The 21,148-nt window shown below is 47.9% G+C and overlaps 1 protein-coding gene across 5 annotated transcripts in view; it reads left to right on the plus strand.

Annotated features, from left to right (window-relative positions):
• The window catches only part of Pecam1 (platelet and endothelial cell adhesion molecule 1), a 57,361-nt gene extending 40,204 nt beyond the window's left edge, over nt 1-17,157 (plus strand). For 3 of the 5 annotated variants that reach the window (XM_087208604.1, XM_087208603.1, XM_087208605.1), the window contains 2 exons: nt 3,779-3,835; nt 10,697-10,791. In XM_087208604.1, the coding sequence (XP_087064730.1) occupies nt 3,779-3,835; nt 10,697-10,776 (137 nt within the window). In that variant the 3' untranslated portion in view covers nt 10,777-10,791. Of the gene's footprint in view, nt 1-3,778; nt 3,836-10,696; nt 10,792-11,975; nt 11,999-16,179 lie in introns of those variants that run through there. The other 2 variants (XM_013067635.3, XM_004870297.4) reach the window with 2 other exon arrangements.
• The last annotated feature ends 3,991 nt before the right edge of the window (nt 17,158-21,148 follow it).

The raw sequence follows: 21,148 nt of genomic DNA on the forward strand, positions 1-21,148 counted from the left end.
GCCCCCACCAAGCGGGAGGGCTAGGAGGACCCAGGAAATAGGAAGGGCAGTGTGAGGTGGCTCAGAGCTTGGCTCATTTAAGATCTGAAAGGACAGCCAAGGGTGGTGGCATGCACCTGTAATCCTAGCACTCTGGGAGGCTGAGGCAGGAGGACCACAAGTTCAAGCCCAGCCTGGGCAACCTAATGGTTTAGCAAGACCTTATCTCAAAGTTTAAAAAGAGCTGGGGATGTAGCTCAGTGCAAAGGCCTTAGGTTCAATCTGTAGTCCAAAAAAAAAGGATTGTGTGTGTGCAAAGAGACAAAAAGGGGGGGGGGGATGTGCTGGGCTGGAGCACACAGGGCATCTAAGGTTTTCTTTGCATCCTGTTTGGTTTGGTACTGGGGATCGAACTCAGGACCTTGTGCTTACAAGGCAAGTGGTGGCACCACTGAGCCAGGTCTCCGGCACTGCATCCTATTTTAAATGGATTAGGCAGCATTTGGATTAGGTTTTAGGGAAGGATGTGGCAGGTTCCAATTTCCTTCCTTAACCACCCCAGGCTGGGGATTTAGCTCAGCCGCCATGCCTGCCCGGCAAGTGCAAGATCCTGAGTTCGATCCCCAGTACCAGGGGGGGAAGAAAAATGAAATGTTACCACCAGGGAGGGGAGACCAAGGTGGGGCCAGTGTGCTGGCAGCACAGATTCCACGTATGTTTTAGAGGCAGATCACAGCACCCAGTGACGATAGAATGGCGAGGTCAGAAGAGACAGGATTGCTGATGCTTCTCGATGGAGCAACTCCAGAGACCTCCCCAGACTGCTAAAGGAGACCGCACAGGGGCCTGGTGCTCAGAAACCAGTTGAAGTGGGCTGCAACGGGTGGGACTGGGACTGTGATGGGCCCCACCAGGGCACACCCCTCACCCTGCATCCCGGGCGGGGCGGAGTTTATTCCTCAGGGATGTCAGGAAAGCAGAAGGATGACAAGGGAGCAGGGCCACGCTGACTTTCAGTGTAAGTGGGAGAGCCCTGCTGTCCTCCACAAGCCTCCGCACACCTGAGGACAGGGAGACCAAATTACTGCATGTCTTCCATCCCTGCGCTAGCCGTGGAGTCTCCTGTTAACCTGGGCTCTGGCTCCTGGCTTTGGCTTCTCCCACAGAGCGCCAGGCCCTGCCTTTGCTCCACTCCTGCCTGGGCTGCGCCGGTGGAACCAAGGGCTGTGCAGAATGCCTGAAGGCTTTGGACCTAAGGAAGCTGAAGAAGAAAGAAGGAAGCAGGGTTCTGCCCTTGGGAAAGTGTCCATTTTCCATTCTTTAGGAATGTGCCCATGTTAGTGGCATGTGATTTTCTTTTTCTTGCTTAAAATAGACAGGGGTTGAGGGGAAAGTGAGGTCAAAATTCCTAGGATAAGGTGAGGCAGAGAAAATTGCCCTTTGCTTTCCTCACCAAGCTCTGCAGACACAAGTTGCATCCAACCATTTGGCTGCCTTTCCCACCTTGCACAAAGGTGCTGTCTGCACAGCAAGAGCCTGTGTAGAGCTGGAACCAGTGTCAGTTGGGGGGCAATGGGGAGCTTTCAGTGATAAATATGTGCCATAGGTTCGCCACCACTTCGAAGGAGTGATCCAACTTGAGTTTTCTTGTTCCAGCCTCCTCCTTGGAGCTAAGTGACAGTGGGAGGACAGGCCTGAGCTCTGGTGTTGGCCCCTTGCCTTCCCATGGGGGGGGGGCATTATTAGGCGAGGAGAGGGCTGTGTGGCTTCAAGGCCAGTGATGGGCCAGTGACCTGGTCTTGGCAAACCCAGTGTCCTGTTCTCAAGGCCTCCCCCTCCCCCTATCACAGAGAAGCCCTAGACCTGTTGGCAGCTGACCAAGTGGTCACTGTGGGGAGAGGAGGGGCGGGAAGGAACTTGTTAAACCTCGGTTTGCTGCATGTTTGCTCTGAGACTAATTGCTGGGAAAACCCCATGACGTTGAAGCCATCTCTTTCTCTTTTAACACAGAGAAAAACAGAGGCTAAAATATAGCTCCATCCGGAAACACTGCTGACAGCAGAGACAAACAGCCTGCTGGCCTGGTTTAGTCATTAGCAGGCAGCTGCTGCCACAGGGCAGCAAGAGGAGGAGAGACAGCAACTGAGCTGGGCAGGACAGGAGGGGCTGGGGCAGCAGTAGAAACCAGCAGTACAGCTCAATCCAGTAGCAATCACTCATGCTGCCCTGGCTAGTAAGCATTGTAAGGGGATAGAAGGGAGTCCAGCTCCACTTCTTGAGCCCAGAGAGTGTTGGTGTCTCCAAAGTGACCAGAAAGGTCTCCTGGCCACCCCAACATGACTGGGGGTTAGTGAAATTCATAAGATATCAGGCCCCCAAGCTTGGGCACCCAGCCTTCTCTCCAATTCACCACCCCCCTTCCCTAGCTACACCATGGGGTCCCTTTCCCCATCTGGGCCCACCCATAGGGTCTTCTCACCCATGTGAGGTTCCATTCTACAGTGAGACTTCCTGGTCTTTCATGTAGGTGAGAGGATCTGGGAAATGGTCAGGTTCCATCCTGTTTCCTCAGGGTTTGCGGGTGTGCATGTGTGCGCACCTGCGTGTATGAGTGTGGCTACTGTGCACATCCATAGGGACACTGTATGTGAACACTATATGAGGATTTACACAGTGCATATGTGTATACACACCGTGCATGTGTGGGTGCAGAAACACTGTGTACATACGGCCTGGGTATACACCTCTGCATGAAAAAAATGAGTGGCCCTAGGGTGTTCTTTATCTCCCAAGCCTGCAAGTCACCTCTGGATGTAATTCACACCTGTTCTGAAATAGTCTAGCCTGGAGGATCTCAACCCCAGCTGCCTATTAGAATCTCCTCAGGAGTCTTAGAAACACCGCCTCCGGGCCTGGCCCAGACCAGTGTGCTCAGATTCTACAGTGGATTCTTAGCGAGTCCAGCTGGAATTGTGGGCCTTCCTCAGGCCCAACTGAATTTCACAGTCACTGTGATGCCAGGCTCCAAGCTAGACCTGGGGATCCAGGTCTAGGTTTCTTAGATTTGGAGTGGAGGTGATTGCCATACCACAAGAATTCTAGCTGCTTTCTATGAGAAGGAACTGCACTTTATTTCATCCCCTTCCTTTGGCTTATGGGAGAGCTGGCACCAGTAGAATGTCTCAGTGAAAACTGCAATTCAAAGTGCAAAACCATTCTTAAAAGCATGTTTGGTGGGCCAGGGATTTAGCTCAGTGGTTTTGCCGCCTGCTGCGTAAGCACAAGGACCCGAGTTCGATCCCTGGTACCAAAAAAAAGTGTGTTTGACTTCTAACATCAAGTTCTTCTTAGAACAAAGTGAACAGCTCTCCAGGCCCTTTCTTTGCAGCAGAACTGGATGGCAGTTTCTAGACCAAAATGCCATTCACATCCTCAGTCCAGAATGAGGAAATTAAAAGGCCATAGCCCAGCCCTGGCAAAGCAGCTGACACGGGGTTGCTGTGGCAGGGAAAGAGGGTGCAGACACTGAGCTGGGGGCTTCAGGCCTATGCAGAGTACAGGGACTTAGGTCGTTAGGTCTAGGGCTCCTCTCTCCAGGCAGCCCTGTCTCATGATGGCCTGTGGACCTTTTACTTCCAGTCTAAGAGAGACACTGGTTAGACTGGGATCTTCTGAGATTGGGAGTGACAAGGTCTTGGTGCTTCTGGACAAAGGCACTGCTGGGGTGGGTGGAAGGCACAACAGTGTGCTGGCCTGGAGCCAGAGGCAACTACTAACTTATGCTTGCTCCCTTTTCCAGTTCTAGGAACGAAGGGCACAGACACAGTGTACAGTGAGATCCGGAAAGCCGATCCTAGTGAGTGCACTGGCTTCGGGGCTGGGGGTGGGTTTACAAATCGGCTCCCTTTTCCTTTGCTTTCCTTTGCCTCTCTTGGCTCCTGTCATCATCCACTGCTTCCTTGCTGAAGGGTGCTCAGGCAGGGATGGACTGGGGAAGCACTGGATTCATTTCTTGTACCGGTTTCATATTTGAGTCTGGTGAAATGAAATCCACAGACTGCTTTTAAATTCTGAAAGTAAGTCAGCATAAAGCATAAACACACCAGGGGAAACAGTAGTTCTGTGACTCCCTGGCTTTGTACAGTAGACTCTAATTGGCTGGGGAATGTCTGTACAAAGTGGCTGCTCTGAGTGTTGGCTATGAACCAGCAGCAGCTGCAGCAGTCTCAGGCCCAACCCAGATCTGCAGAATCAGATTCTCTAGAATCCAAACTCAATAACCTCCCAGGCTTATTTCTGACACCACCAACATTTGAGAAATGCAGTTTTAAAGGATCTGTTCAATGACCTAAATAACCTACATTTTATCTCAAATGGTGATCACTCCTTAATGCATCTTTTTTTGCGGGGGGGGGGGTACCAGGGATCAAACTCAAGTCCTTGTGCTTGCACAGCAGGTGGTGAAACCACTGAGCTAAATCCCTGGCCCCCTTAATGCATTTTTTTAAAAAATTAGTATATTCATGACTAGAGCAGAAACTTAGACTCTCATGGAACTTGACACTGAGTGAATTTTGAAAAACATTTTCTGGAGAATTTTTGGCTCGAGTACCTGTTTTACATTCTCAGTATACTCAGAGCTAGAAAAATGTAAATCTGAATAAATGGGCTTCCTCTATTTGTCCAGTGGAACAGAAAGGTAAAAGCAAGGTAGGGTTTGAGGTCAATCCCACTGGGAAATCATGCAAAAAGCCCCCTTCTGCTTTCCTAGTGGCTCCTGAGATTGCTCGCTCCAGAGGCTCAGCGCTGAAGTGCTGGCTTTCAGTTGCTCTGTTCATTGCAAAAGCTCATATTTGAGTGCTTTCTGAATATACTACATGATCTATGTACATCATACCTTTCCACGCTCACAATAAATCCCATTTTACAAATGAGGATATTGAGGCAGAAGAGATTAAGACACTTTCCAAGGTCATATAGCAATCAAGCCCCTAAGAACCAGGCTTCCCAAGAGCCAGCCTGCACACTTAGATCACAGGGCTTTACTCCCTTGGTTTTGGGAAGGGAGCTGGTACAGTACAGAGGGTGCAGAGATCCCTGCCGGAAGCCATCTCCTTAACACCTCTGCCTTGAGGCAGCCAGTCTGTGGGCACCTAGAGCTACCAGTGGCAGCCCTGTTACAGCTGTGACACACACAGCACAGGAGAAGTCTCAGTAGTGAGTAACTCCAATGAGTAGTTAGAACTTAAGGTCTTTACAGCTCCTTAACAAAGGAAAAGGGGCTCTTGGCTTCCAAAGGGAATTAAATATCTGGGAGAAGTAGAAGAGTGAGGTCTTTTTGTGCAGGTCCATCTTGGAGGCACCATTCTGTCTTCCTGGCCTTAAATCTTCCTTGGCAGGAGCATTTATGGCAGTTTCCATGGCTCAGAAGTTACTGCTTTTAGTCAGATAAGAAAGCTCTGGAAAGGCTCCCTTCTACATCTGTTGATTTTCATTTGCCCTCATTGCCAAAATGGATATTTTGAAGTACACTTTGAAGTCTGATTTCCTGCATCTGCTTTAGGGTAGTCAGGTCTTCCTTCAGGTGGATTCTCTTGGAGACGCCGGGCTGGTTCTAGAATACTCAGTCCTGAGCTTTGCAAAACTAATCCCTCCCTCAAGACTGGAACCACGGACATCGTAGAACCCAACCTAGTAGTATTATGCTGGCGAAGAGCCTTGGCTTTGCTGAAAGATGTGGAGCCTCTATCCTAGTACTGCCACTTACCAGCAGTGTGACTTCGGCCAAGATGTCTTAGCCCTCAGAGAGTCGGTTTCTTCAACTATTTCATGGAGATGGGATGAATGAGAAAAGGGATAAGACCACAAGATCCCAGCACTCAGGAGGCTGAGGCAGGAGATTGCTGAAAGTTTGAGGCCAGTCTGGGTTACATAGTGAGTTCAAGGCCATCCTGACCTACATAGTGAGACCCTGTCTTTAAAAAGATAAGATCATAGGCCAGGGATTTAGCTCAGTGGCAACCTTGCCTGCCTCGAAAGCGCAAGGTCCTGAGTTCGAGCCACATACCAAAAAAAAAAAAAAAAGAGAGATCCCTGGAGACATTACTACTTATCCCAAGTAGTTAGTGTACTATCCCTGACATATTTTTAGTTTAAAAACACAGCAAGATCAGGGCCAGGGATTTAGCTCAGTGGTTCTGCTGCCACCTGCCTCGCAAGCACAAGGTCCCGAGTTCGATCCCCAGTACCAAAAAAAAAACCCAACAACAGGAGGATCGCTGCCTACCTCACAAACACAAGGTCCTGAGTTCAATCCCCAGTATCAAAAAACCCCCAAAAAACCACAAGAGGAACTTGGGCCCTAGAGTACAGGACCTTGCCCAGGACTAGACTAGAGTGGTCTCCAAATCCCAGACCAGGCTGCTCTCCCTGCCCAACCTGGGCCCTGAGGGACAGTTAGGGCTCTGGTCCCTTTGCCAAAAGGTCTCCAACCTCCATAGAGAACCTAGAGAGCTGGACAGCTCTACCCTGCCTGGGGCTGAGGGTGGAGAAAGTCCTGAGTCTTGCTTGGGCTCCACCTTTGGGACCTGCGGCTGCCTAAAGCCTGCGGCCTGACCTCACCTAAGGCTGGAAGCCAAGGGGTTTCCTCTTTCTGAATATTTCCTCTCAGCTGCTGCTGAGGATCCTACTGGCCACGGCTGACTCCTTTTCTTTCTTTTCCTCTTACTGATTTGCTAAAGGGCAGGGATAGCGCTCCTCAATTCTCTGGGACTTCCTTAACCGAAACCAGTTTCAATATAATCTCCTTTCCTCTACACCTCACTCCAAATCAGGTCCTTCTCGCCTAGAAGAAGCAAGATGATTCTCCAAGGAGCCAGATCCTTTAGCCCCTGATAATTCTCCTTCCTTGGACTTTTTCCACATTCATCCTTAGCATCCCTTCATTTGAACTTCCTTCCAATCTTATTATAGATCCCACGCATCCTCATAATCATCTCCACATTTGTCATCACTCTAAATTCTTCACACTTCCTTGCACTGGGTGTCCCTCCATTTGTATAGACTGAGTATCTCTTTTGTTGCATATTAATTTTTTTTCTCTCTGTAATCTAATTCCCTTTAGGTTTAGAGAGTTTCTTCTTCCTCTGCTATAGTTACAGCTAATGTTTGCTGAACACTCTCTGTGTGTGAGACCTCAGAGCCCTCACTTAATCCTCAAGAGCATTGTAGGGTGATGAGGGCTTTATTATTACTTCTCTGGGGGTGAGGAAATGGGCCCAGGAGTTAAATACTGTGTCCTTATCCCACAGCCAGTGGCAGAGCAGGGATTGACTCTAGGGAGCCTGGTCCAGGGTGGTGCTCCTCAAGCCTTCCCATTTCCCCTCTGATGCCAAACCAAAGAGGCCATGTGCTTCTGCACTGTCCATCTTTCATGGTTTAGTCTCTATGCTGTCATTAACTTAACTGGAGAATCCAACTCTATCTTCTTCAGAAGAGTTACATCCTCAGGTGGTTCCTAGTTGGCCAGGGACTTGGATCATGGAAACACTCAAGGCCCCAGTCCCCTTCTCTGTGAGATCAGAGGAATGGGCTAGATATAAATCCATGGCTCTCCAATTTGTTAAAACACAGCTTATATGGCACCCCCCAGAAAAAATTCGGATTCCATAGGTTGGATAATTTGCATTTCTAGTAAGTTCCCACAGTCTGCTGGTATGGTTGGCAGCCTGAGGAATACACCTTGAGAACCATTCTGTAGGTGCTCTGTGCCCTCTCCTGACTGCCATGCAGGTTCTGCTCCTTGTTAGAAGGATCAGGGCCTTTCTTTTTTTTCTTTTGTACCAGAGGTCGAACACAGGACCTTGTGCTTGCGGCAGCACCACTGAGCTAAATCTCCACCCTAACCAGGGCCTTTCTTATTCCCTATAAATCCTGGAGCGATTGCTCAGGTTTGGCTGGTGGGAAAATCCAGAAACACTATGTGTGTGGGGGGATAACCCCTCAAAAAAAATGACTTCCCGGTGAAGGCAGGGGCTTGAGCAGATAGATCATTTGGCCCCCTGAGTACAGAATGGGATCTTAGCTAATGTTTCTTTCTCTCATTCCACACCGTCTTCCAACCAGCAGCACTCAGCCGGGACTATTTTGGGAAATGGCTCATCTGGCTGGTCAGTGTAGTTCTGGCTGTTGAACCCCCTTTCCCCTGAGGAGTGATACAAAGGAAAACCACTCCCCTCAATAAGCAAAAGGGCCAGGGCAGGCTTTTCTCCAAGGAGCAGCCCCAGGGCAGGGCCCTGGAGAAACTTTTGGGGGCAACCGAAAAGGCATGAGTCCCTGGGTGAGCTCATAGGCCATGAGAGGTGTCTGATCTTTGCAGTTTGGGCTTTATGTTACAAGCTTAGGGTTTTTGCTTTTATTTTTTCCGCTGTAAAATATACATATCACCATTTCAACCATTTTCAAGTGTACAGGTCAGAGCTTTAAGCCTACTGGACAGCCATCAGCCCGCCCCCCCCAAACCTTTCCAACTTTCCAAAACAAACCTCCACACCCATAAAGCGTTAACTCCTTCCCACCCCCAGCAGCCACCATTCTACCCTCTGTCTTTGTGAATCAGCTTTTTTATCTGTCAAATGAGGTGATCAAGCCAGTGACCTTAAGTTCCCTTCCAATCACAACATTCAGTCTCAAGGTGCTGCCATCTGGACATGCAGGTGGTATGACTTTGCCTTGGTCACTCCAGACCTGTCTGCTTGAGTCTTTTTGATTTGTTTTTTTTAAATCACTGAGCTGCATCCTTAGCTTTTTTTTTTTTTTTTTTTGGTACCGGGGATAGAACTCGGGTCGCTTGCATAGCAGGCAGTGAAATCACTGAGCTAAATCCCCGGCCACCTTTCGCCTTTTTAAATTTTGAGACAAGGTCTTGCTAAGTTGCCCAGGTTGGCCTCCAATTTGCAATCCTCCTGCCTCATCTTCCCACGTAGCTAGAATTACAGACAGGCACCACCATACCCAGGCTGGAATCAGTCTATTCTTAAGAGTTAGCCCCTGGGTACCCTTGAAGCTAATTCTAATTCTTAACCCACCCCAGCTTCTCCCTTGAACTAGACTGCATAGATATTTACTCATAAGCCCAAGTTTTCCCTTACATCTGAATTCTGTCCTGGACCCCAGGGCCAGCTTACTGTGTTTCTGGTGTCCTCATGTTAGCTAGAGCAGCCTGGATGGCTCTTTATACTGTGAACCTCTTGGGAAATACCCTGAGTAACACGTGCAGACTGGATTCTGGTGGCAGCTCTACCCTTATTGGGTTATGTGGCTTGGCTCTCACCCTTCCTTTGCCTCTGACATTAGTTTTCTCATCGAGTCTCAGTAAAATGCCTCTTGCTCAGGTGGACACCTCAGTGGGCCTCGGGTGGGTAAGGACTGTGGTGGACAGGCACCCTCTGTAAAGTGAGCAGGGGCAGCATCTCCTGACTCAACCCTTTGTGTCCCCATCTGGATCATGGCCAGGGTGCTGCTAATCTGCTGTTTTGTTGGGAGCCTGCTATGTGTTGACATATAGCTAAGCTAACATCTTCTTATCCCTGCAATTAACCCTTAGACTAAGGGAAGGAAACTGTAGGGGGTTTTTTCCCTTCCAGCTACTATATCATCCATGGCTATGGCCTGTTCCCTGCTGTTCAAGAAGGAAGGGGAAGAATTCTCAGAATTAGGAAAAGTGTATGAGAAAGACACCAAATAGAGAGAGACCCAAGAATAGAGAGAACCACTGGCCTTTAGTAAGCTTTAGCTTCTTAGGAGAATGGGACCAGTGCTCATTGCCTCCTGATAGGATATTTATTTTGTTACACTGGGGATGGAACCCGGGGCCTTGCACGCGCTAAGCAGGCGTTCTACTCCTGACCTTTCCTGCAACTCTGGAAACATTTTTGTCCTAACTTGGCTGGGAGAGGGTAAAGCTGTAGCATCTGGTGAGTGGAGGCAATGGATGCTGCTAAGCATCTCACAGTACTGAGGGCAGTCCTGCCAACACAAAGAGTTATCCAGCCCGAAATGTCAATAAGGGCCAACATCAAGAAATCCTGGCTTAGGGACTTCAGCTCCTGGGACTATCCCACAAGAGATTTCTTCTCCAGATGCCAGCTGTTTTTTATTTTGTGCTCACCTTGCTAGGTGATCTGAGTACTTCCTACCCATCCCCCTGGCCCTAGGAGAGACACTGAGTCTTACTTCGAGTCCTTGCCCCATCCACTGAGCCAGACGGGGGCCCCTTCCTATCTGAAATTCAGCTCCCTCAGCCTTCCACTCCTGCTTTCTCTCTGCTTGGAATTCAGACTTCCAAGATGGAATTTAGTCCTCACAGGGCAGAAACCCCTGGTCCCCACTGCATTCCCTGCCACCCTGTATAACAAGTGGCTGGGTTGAGAATAGTCACAACAGGAAATGGTCATCAAGAAAGAACCAAAGAAAAGGAGGCCTCTAGGCCAAGTCCCATCTGAGAGGCAGAGAACACTTGAGAGTCAGTCCCCACCCATCCTGTGAGGCCCAGAGCCAGCTGGGCCATTGGGCACTGCCAACCTGTCTTCTCAGGGTGGCACTTCCTCCTTCAGCATCCAAGGTGGTAAAAAGTGCTTCATGCAAAAACTGAAGGTGCTACCCACTAAATTCTATTTTTGTTTTGTTTTGATTTTGTTTGTGTTTTTTTGGGTACCAGGGATCGAACTCAGGACCTTGCACTTGCCAGGCAGGCGCAGTGCCACTGAGCTAAATCCCCAGCCCAAGAAAACATTTTAAGGTGAAGGTAATCTTCTTTATTGCTTCTTTTTTTTTGGTACCAGGGATCAAACTTGGGACCTTGTGCTTTCGAGGCAGGAGGCAGAACCACTGAGCTAAATCCCCAGCCCCCTTGCACCACTTTTAAGAGCAGCAACACCTTCTCTCAGGTCTTTCCAGGCAGCAGATGAGGTCCCCGTAGCTGCTGTGTCTTCAAGTCTGTGTCCAGAATTCAGGCATTCTGGTGTGAGTGGGGCCTGGTCCTATCCAGAAGGCCAAACCATTCCCCTCGCTTGTCCCTTGCAGTGAAAGTTGCCTCTGACTAATGCAGGCAGCAACTTACCCTCCACACAGCTTCCTGTCTGCTCAGTTTAAGAATCTAACTTTTTGAAGTAAGTAACTGGTTAAATAAACCCTTGCACATCCATTTAACAATTATAATCTTGCTACTTTAACAATTATGTTTAAGAAGGTACCAGAAATTCTTGTAAAGTCATGTCATATGAAAAAGATAGGAGCTGGGCGTGGTGGTGCATGCCTATAATCCCTGCACTTTGGGAAGCTGAGGCAGGAGCATTGGTGTGAGTTCAAGGTCAGTCTGAACTGCAAAGTAAGACTTTTTCTCCAAAAAAAAAAAGAAAAGAAAAAGATAGGATATAAAATGTCATATACTATATAACTGCCCCCTTCAAAAAAAGTCTACTCAGTGGAAAATGACCAGGGAAAGTGTCAGCAGGGTTGGGAGAGTGGGATTAAAGCTTTTATTCCTACTTTCCAGAGGTGTTTTATTTTCCACTTTCCTGAAATTTTCAATTTTTTTCGTAAAACACATCTGCTATTTTATTTTTTTTAGACAGGATCTCATTTTTAGTTCAGGCTGGCCTTGAACTCTTGGGTGATCCTCCTTCCTCAGCCTCAGCGCTGGAATTACAGGTGTGCACCACCACACTTGGCTTGCTACTAATATTTTTTAAACTTTTAAAAATGTTAAATAATGTGGCAAGGACTTTACATGCCTGTCACATGAAACCAGGGGGTCCCTGGGAACCTATCTGTGAGCCAAGGAGCCATAAACCTGAGCAATGAGTCAGCATGTGGCCTGGCATCCCCTTCTGTGTCATTGTCTTTCCTGGACCTGCTCCCGCCCCTTAGCCCCTGAAATCTGGTGGTGAAGCCAGATCTTTGCATTGCTCACCACCATGCTATTCTTTGTCTTGCAGATTTTGTGGAAAACAGATATTCTGTAAGTACACTCTTCACGGAACAGCAAAATATTTCCCGATTCTCCCAGGGCCTGCCTTCCACCAATCTTCCTCCTACCCCATATTGGCTTAGTCTGATTTAAACCAGGACCCTCTGACTAACCTTTGCCAGTTCTGACTTTGAATAATCTCCCCCACCTGTTTCTATCATTACATCTCAGCCCACAGCGGGAGGGGGACCCTCAGAGTCCCCCCACCAAAGTATTGGGAATCTACGATACTCATTGCTCTTTTGGTAAGAATGACACAGGCCCAAGCTAAAACTGCAAAGGCCTGACTCTCGCTAACCTTCCCACTCGCAACCTTTCTGGGAGCTTATCGGCGGTGCAGGAGTTAACAGGGCAGCTGCTGTTTTAAGAAATGAGGAGTCCGTTTTATGAACTGCGTCTTTAAGGTCTGGGAGGAATTTTTTGTAAGACTTCTGCAACCCCTTCCAGTAGGCCTCTGGCTTCCTTTGTTTTTGCCCAAGACTGAATTCTTGTAAAAAAGAGCTTGTTATGCATTTGACAAGCAGGAAGCCACTGACATTCTTTTTGTGGAGGAAAGCTATCAATTTAAGGAACAGAAGAATGAAAGGAACGTCTTTTTCTAGTCTACACCCCCTCAGACTCCTGAAATCAGAGACCACTGCATCAGAAGGATGGGGAGCCCAATTTATAGATGAAGAAACTGAGGCTTGGGTTGACAGAACAGTTTGCCCTGAGTTACCCAGTCCCAGGAATACAGCCCAGGTCTCAGGGGTCCCTGGCCAGTTCTCTGTCCACACCACAAGTCTCCTGCCCACAAAACGCTGCTTCTGTCCCAGCAGTAGCGGTGTTGCAAGAGTGGAGAGTGGAAACTCTGCCCCACAGGCGGTGTGGGAGACTGATAAAAATGTGTTTTCCTTCTGCAATAAATGTGACTGTGTCCCCAGCCTCAGGCTACTGCCAATGGGGATCAACACAGAGCAGGACCAGCCTATTTACCTTGTCTTCATTCCAGAGTCTTTCTGGGCAAAGGCTCTAAGCTCCCGCCCAGACTGAACTTTCCCTTTCCCTAGAAGCTGAACCGTGGGCCCAAAAGTCTGCTTCTGGGAGTTCATGCAGACTGGTCCTGCCCACCCCCCAATACAGCCTTTTGGCGGGAGCCGAAGAGTTCTCCACCATTGGGAAAAGAATTTTGAATTTTGAAACTCATGGGTTTTGTTTATAAAAGGAACACGTATAGCTTCCCTAATAATCAGCTGGAGTAGGTCAGGAGAAAATTAATTGAATTGCCCAGCAGGGAAATGGGAGGGGATTTCCTTCCTGAAATCAAACCTGGCAATCATTCCCTCTTGTTTAATGGCCGTTACTTCTGAAAACATATTGAAGGAAATATCTTAACAATGAGACAGCCACTTAGCCAACTGCTAATTTGGTATTGTTTGACTGGCTTCAATGGCACATTCTGACTTCACTTTTCCTCTGCCATTTTTGCCTTGTTTATATATCGCATTTGTGGCCTATGCAGACAGATAACATGAAAGAGAACACCCTGTACTTGCATGAGAGGGCTGAATCTAGACCTGTGAGGGTTTTAGATCTTGGAGAGAACCCTGCCTTCTTATGGAAAAAAGCAACTCCCAGTGACTGCTCACATTCCTACCTCCCATGCCACAGGCAGCTGGGCTGCAATGGAGCCTGCCTAGGAGCTGGCTTCAGTAGACTGAAGAGGGGGTTTCAGCTCTGCAGCCCTCTTTGGGATATCCCAGTCTCCCCCAAGCCTAAGCTTCCACATCCACAAAGTGGCGAGGAGGAGGAGGAAAACAACAGCTACTTGCTAGGGCTTTATTAAGGCTTACATGAGAAACTTAGCAGCCATATAAAAGCTGTTATCTACTTTAAATTTCTTTTCACCACTTTGGCGATAGTAGATGTGATTGGTAAAGTTACTTTATTTGGCCCTCAAATCCCCCTGCCACATTTGTGGAATGTAGCAATTGCTTCCCCAAGGAATAGGATTCAACCAAAGCCAAGCCTTGACCTAGGAATCTGAGACCCACATTCAGACTTAACTTGTGCTTAACTAGCCATGCACTAGCCACATCACTGGGCAAGCTCTTAAACTTCTCCAGACCTCTGTTTCTTCATCTGTGGACCAGGGGTGGTAAAATGCCTCACCTAGTTATTGGAAAGATTAAATGAGCACCCGACACAGTCCTCATACATTTGAAGTACTCATATGCAGTATTTTCTAGAAGTAGGAATTAGAGATCCAGAGGGTGTTGGAAACAAATGCTTTTCTAGGGGATTTGTATCATGTTCTGGCCAGAAGTGGGCAATTCCATGGCTGTACTTGGATGGCTGACAGCTGGCCTCTGACTTGGGCACAGCAGGCCCAGTCCTCTGATGTGAGTGTGTTAACCTTTACTTCATAGCCCCCAAGCCAAATCCTTCCTGTCTGTGGCATTGGTTGTGCAGCAGTGCCCAGCACTGTCTGCCCCCCAGAAGGGGAGAGCAGAGGTGCCCGGGAGGGGCTCAGCTCTGGGCCCTGCAGAAAGGCTGGACACCAGGAGGGTCAGGTCTACCTCCTCCGGCTGAAGCGAGGAAATGGTACAAAGGTAGCTTCCAGCGCTGGCAGGCCTCCAGCCCTCTGGGACCAACACAGCTTTTTGGCCTGCTCCTCTGGGTTTGTCCTGGCAGAAGAGGAGCCAGAGCCTTGACCTTCTAGTTGGAGCCCTCAATCCTGCATCCTGTTCTGACCCAGCAGGACCAGAACAAAATGGAGACTCAGCTCAGCTCACCTTAGGAAGCCAGCCAGCCAGCCATGGGGTTCCCCAGACTCTGGGCAATCCTCCCATGTCCTCATGCTGGTGCCTGCTGAATTCCACCTGGAGCAGGGTGTCCTGTGCCCATGGAGGGTCCAGAATAGTGACCCAGGGCCTTCTGCTGTTTCCACTTATCAAAACTGAACCTTTGCGACCAGCTCCTGTCGCTTCTGTGACCCCCTCACTGCCCACCCCAGCTCCTCTCATTGCTTCTGAACTCTTCTGTACTTTGCTAGGGCTCTCCTAGCTTCTCTCTCATAGCCATATTGTTAATAATTGATCATATGTCAAATTCTTGGGGGCAGGTTTTTGCATCCTCAGCATAGAAAACTGCAGGTCAGATCCAGGTAGTGGGGTAGCTGACCTGAGAAGCATTTGAAGCAGTTAAAGAGCACTTCGAGATGGTATAAGAGGTTAACTTTTTAATTGTGGATATATATGTCATTTAAACCATTTTTAAATGTATATAATGCAGTTACATTAGGTGCATTCACACTGCTATGCAACTATTATCACTAACTACCTCCTAAATTTTCATCTTCCCATTCAGAAGATTTCCATCACCTCAAACTGAAGCCCCTGTACTCAGCCCCCAGCAACCACTGTCCCATCTTCTGTCTCTATGAATCTGACTGTTCTGGGTACATTGAGCAAGTGGAATCATGATATTTGTCCTTTTATGTCTGGCTTATTTCTTTTAGCATGATTCTCTCAAGGTTCATCTATTTTGAAATGTATCAGAATTTCATTCCTCTTAAGACAGAATCATATCATTTTAAAACATCTAAATTTGATCACTTGAGTTCATTCCTTCATTTTTTTAAATTAAAAAGCAAAAAAAAAAAAAAATTAAATTAAAAAGCAGACCTAGCCAGGCATGGTGGCACATGCCTGTAATCCTAACATTCCGGAGGCCGAGGCAGGAGGATCACCACAGTTCAAGGCCAGCTTGGGCTACCTAGTGAGTTCAAGGCCAGCCTTATCTCAACAAACAAAACAAAACAATAAAAAAGCAGACATAGAGAAAGTACAACTCATACTAGTTAGAGGTGGAGCTACAGCTAGAAGCCAGGTCTCTTAAAATTCATATGGGTGACTTTAGCACCTATGGGCCAACAGCCTGGTGCACATGTGCACCAGATGCAGTTGCTTCACAGATGATGTTCTACCTGTGTGCAGGGAGGGAGGCAGCAGGCCCTACAGAGCAAGCGGAGAGGGAGGCACGAGTGTGGGCAGGTCCGGGGTCTGCACTTGACCACACAGCTTTGCGGCTCCTCTCTGAGGTGCTGCCTGCCATTCTGCATGTTGGTCTACCGGGGCGATCTTCAGTCCTAGGGATGTGACTACAGCTTCTTTTGTCTTTTGTCCTTACAGAGAACAGAAGTCTCCCTTGACAGAACTTAGGACAGCAAAAGTAGGTGCTCATGCCTGGCAGGACATCCACATCCCAAGAAGCGCAGATGATTCCCATATTCCGAGAGCTCTGTGCACTTATGAAACTGCTCTGCTCCCATGTAACCTAGAAATTCCTCAGGCCAAGGCACCAGTTCTCAAATCCATCCTGCTGCGTTAATGTTAGGCATAAGGAGATACAGAGGGGCTGTTCAGTCGCCTGCGGGCCCCTCCTTCCAAGTTGGAGCATCCTTGCAATGCAGAAGAGTGAAAGGAGATCAGAGTAAACAGGCCACTGGAGTATTTTAAAAACTTGAATATTTTGTCTTGTACAGAGATAGAGAACCTCTGCATGCACCTGTTTTTTCTTGTACCCAATCATTTCTAGCAGATGGCCTACTGTCAGGCTTAGTTTTTCGTTTTTCTTTTCTTTTCCTTTGGTCCTTCAAAGGCCTGAAGCTCTGGATAGTGCTTGTTCTTTGGAAATGACCAGACCACTCCCCCCACCACACCCCCTCTGACCTCACCCACAAGTGGGTAACGAAGCTGCTCGGGTGCGACTCCTCCACAACACCACGAAGGCCCGCGTGGGAAGTGTGAGAGTGGATGAGGAAGGCAGTGGGAGTACAGATGTTCTTACCATGTTTTCTTCCTCTGCCACGTTGAAGGCCAAAAGATGAGAAATGGTTGCCTACCGCAAATCCTATTTTTAATAGAAAAATGAAGTGTGTATTTTTCTTACTAATTTTTTTTTAATTTATTCCCTGCTACAGAAGTGATCTCCTGAGATCTTAAGATGTTTCGGAGGCTGTCTTGAGTGGGTGGGAAGGGGGCTGCGGCTGTTACTGCAGAGCGAGAGACAGCGCTTAGCTAAAGCCGCCTTCCTGGCCACCTCAGCGACAGGGCCACGGGGATCCCGAGGGGTGTTGTATGAAATAAATTTGATCTTTACTCTTCTGAGACTTGTGAGATGTCATCTTCTGAGAGGCCACATACAAGTAGAATCTGTGGAGCATTCAAGGACTCCTCAGGCCTCAGAGTCACAGGGGACTGATGAGCAGGACACACATAGAGAGAGAGAGAGAATCTAGGACACCACTTCAATTTGAGTTTCAGAAAACAAATAATGTTTTAGTGATGTTCTGTGTACTGTTTGGTATATCCTTATACTAAAATATTTTTATGTATGTGAGTTTCAAACATAACAGGCCATCTTGTATTTTATTTGACAACTCTTTTGACTGGGCATCCACCCTCCTAATTCACTAATCCTCAGGACCCATCCAGTGACCTCAGATTTCACTGCCCTCAGGACCCTGCTGGACAAAAAGGCAGCAAGAGGTCTGCCAGATTCCAACTTCAAAAAGCTGAAGCAGCCTTTTAACCTCTGGGCTTCAGTTTCCTCATCTCACAAATGAGGTTAGACAAATGACTGTTAACATTTGAGAAATTGAGACTCCTTTGAAAATATGATGAAGCCATGTGTGGTGATGCATATTGTAATCTTACCACTTGGGAGTCTGAAGCAGGAGGATCTCGGCAAGTTCAAGGCTAGCCCGAACTGCATAATGAGACCCTGTCTCAAAAAAAGAAAATATGATGACATCTAGTGATTCTTCACCACCACCACACACACATGCATGACACTGTATCACAAGAATGTCATACAGGACCGTGGACTCAGGTTAAAGCCAAAGGATTAGAGAATGATTAGATGACCTCTAACGACCTCCTGAAGTGCCAGTGGTTTGAGGAGAGTCCAGAGCCACTGTCAGCTCCTCAGACACTGCTGCCACCAAAGGTCATGGCCAGGGAAACAGTGAAGACCCTGTTCCTGTGTCTAAGCCCCACCGCCGGACACACAGTTTTATGTTATTTCCTGCCACCTGTATTTCTGAGGAGGAAACCATAACACTCAGGGGTCCTCCCTAGTTAATATAGTGGCTAAAAATGCTGTTTTCAGCTTTCCTGACCAGCTGTCATAACCAAGCGTCTGAAGCTCCACACCTCCCAAGATCCTCCATGTGGGGCGGGGCGGGTGGGGATGGGGACAGGCGGTGGAACTCACTAGTTACACCTCCCTCTCATGTTCTTGCAGTGCCACTGGTCACTGAAAGACTGAGTCCTTAGCAAACAGAGTTTTTATCCTCTTCTGAGCCTCAAGAGGTCTGCCACCCATTGCATGAACACATACCATTTACTGATTGGCTAATGGAACTCCTTGACCTAGACTCAAGTAGGCAATGTGACCTCATGATCAATACTCGTGTTAGGGCCCGGGACTTAGCTCAGTGGTTCTGCCATCTGCCTCGCAAGTGCACAGTCCTGAGTTCAATGCCCAGTACCAAAAAAATAAAAATAAAAAGAAACCAAACAAACTTGTGTTAAAGCAATTATTCTCAACCAGGGAAATTTTGTGTCCTGTTGGTCACTGGACAGTGTCTGGAGATGTTTTTGGTAGTCATTCGGGGGTGAATGTGCTCCTGACATGGGGTGGGAGAAGGTGGAGATACTGCCAAACATTCTGTATCCACAGACCAGTGTCCCGTGACAAAGGATCAAGTCCAAAATGCCAGTAGTGGCCAGATTGAGGGTCCTTGCATAAAAATATCCATTATTCATTCATTTCCTCACCAAGCTCAGATCCATGTGGCCACCACCATGCTGCCTGTCAAGTAGGACACACACCAGAGCCCAGCAGAGGCACTGATGAGCTACAAACCAGTGACAATACGATGTGGCAAGGGCTGTGGGGGAAAACGAAAGCACACACAGGCACACGGTCGAGGAAGTTCAGGAGGAAGCTTGGTCTACCCAAAGGCCTGAGCACAGGGGGGAGGGTGCCAGGTGGGAAAGCAGTGTAGCAGATGCAGGGAGAAGCTTTGAGAAGGCTTGGAACAAGAGAGGATGGCACCCTGAGGAACAGCAGGGGGGCGCTGTCAGCTCCCGGGTGTCACCCAGCTTTGGGACTCAGTCCTCTCCTGAGCACTGCCATTGTCAAAGGGAGTTTCTGCTGGATTCCCACTGCCTCAGTCCTGGGGTCCCTGAAGGTGCTCAGCAGGAACCCCGATCCGGCCTAAGTTGTTTCTAAGATCCTCCGCCTGTGTCCTTAGCATGTCGGAGAGAAAACCTCTGCCACAGAGGGCAGATTCAGGCTTTACCGAACACTGGTCGGGATGTCTCCCAGCAGGCTGTGTGAGAACAGGCTCCACAGTTGCAGTCCCCAGCCTGGGGCCCACAGGGTGGGGGACAAGTGGGGCTCATCCCTGGGAATCCCTGAAAATAGGTGCAAAAAATAGTGCAAGTGTGCAGTTTTCTGGGAGAGAATCCATACCTTTTAACCATTTTTCAAAGGGAGATGTGATCCAAAAAAGGGTTAAGAGATTCTAAATAAATAAGAACTCACATATGCACCGTATAATTTGATGTCAGTTAAAAACTCCAGCTGGATGTGGTGGAGCATGCCTATATTCCCTGCATTTGGGAGGCTGAGGCAAGAGGATCACTGCAAGTTTGAGGCCAGCTTGGGCTACATGATGAGTTCAAGGCCAATCTGAGCTACATAGCAAGATTTTGCCCCACCACCACCACCACTGCGCACCCCTAGCAAAAACCAAAAAACCTTCAAATAGTGGCTAATATGTTTCTCACCAAAGAGTCTACCTCAGGGGCTGGGAGTGGATCTTAATGGTAGAGAGCTTGTCTAGCATGCTCCAGGCCCTGGGGTTGATCTCCAGCACCACAATAAATACATAAATGGATGAATGGACGAATGAATGAATGACAGTTTCACATCCAACAATCCAATATTCCCAGCAGGACTTTGCTTGTCCTTAGAAAACTGCTTGAAATTAACTGGTGATTTCAACATTTAAAAAGACAGCCCTTGTCTCTCAAAAGTAATCATCTCTTAGATTGTTTTGAAATATCAAAAAATAAGGCAGTAAATTTATTGAAAAACATCATAATCCAAAGTATGTCAAAAGCCTGAATTGTCCCTTCTTATAGATTTCATAAGTTGGCAGGAAATGTATTTTTATCTCAAAATGAATTTTGACAATAGAAGAAAAGCATTGCTTCCAGGTCCAGTCAGGATGAAGGATGCTGGAAAACAAATAAAATTCTTTTTTCTAATAAAATTCTTAAAGAAAAATAAAAGGTATTGGGATAGGAGATTGGCATTTAGTTGATTATTCGATCTTGGAGATGTCACACATCCTGGGAGTCCTATTTTCCCCCATGGCCACCATGAAAAATCACCACAACCTGGGTGGTGTGAAACAACAGAAATCTCCCCTCACGTAGTTCTGGACATGGAAAGTCTGCAACCAAGGCATCAGTGATGCTATGTGCCTACAAAGGGTAGGCGCCCTCTTTAGCTCTTCTAGTTTCTGGTGTTGCCAGCGTTCCTTGGTGTCCCTTGGCTTGCAGCTGTGCCACTCGGGCCTCTGCCTCTGTCCTCACATGACTGCCTTCCACGTGTATGTCTGTCTGCACTCAGCCTTCTTGTAAGGAAGCCAGTACTGAAGTCAGAGCCCGCCCTAATGAGGTGTCACCTCACCGTAACTCATCGCATCCCAAAGATCCTATTTCCAAATAAATTCTCTTCCTGAGCCTCCAAGTAGATGTGCATCATGGAGGCCATTATGAAACCCAGTACAGAAAGGAATGGATAAGATGGGCTCCTCTCTTCGTAGCTCTGCCTTTTCAGGTTTCTAAGAGGTATGAAAACAGTGATTAACCTTCAATAACATGATCCTCTCCTCTCAGCATTGTCTTTGAGCCTCTCAATCTGTTTTCTCCCCATGCTTTGTTTCCTTGTGGTTTTTTTTTTTTGCTTCCTTGTGTTTTGAGTCTGTGTCTCTGAAACATTGTTGTGTCCTTCCTTCTCTGACCCTCCTCTAAACTCTCCCTCACTCATGTCTTACTCTTTCTCTGCTTCCTACTTTCC

The sequence above is a fragment of the Heterocephalus glaber genome, unplaced genomic scaffold (genome assembly GCF_053883595.1).
Source record: "Heterocephalus glaber isolate CG9 unplaced genomic scaffold, H.glaber_assembly_v1.0 deba00000937, whole genome shotgun sequence".
Taxonomy (NCBI): Eukaryota; Metazoa; Chordata; class Mammalia; order Rodentia; family Bathyergidae; genus Heterocephalus; species Heterocephalus glaber.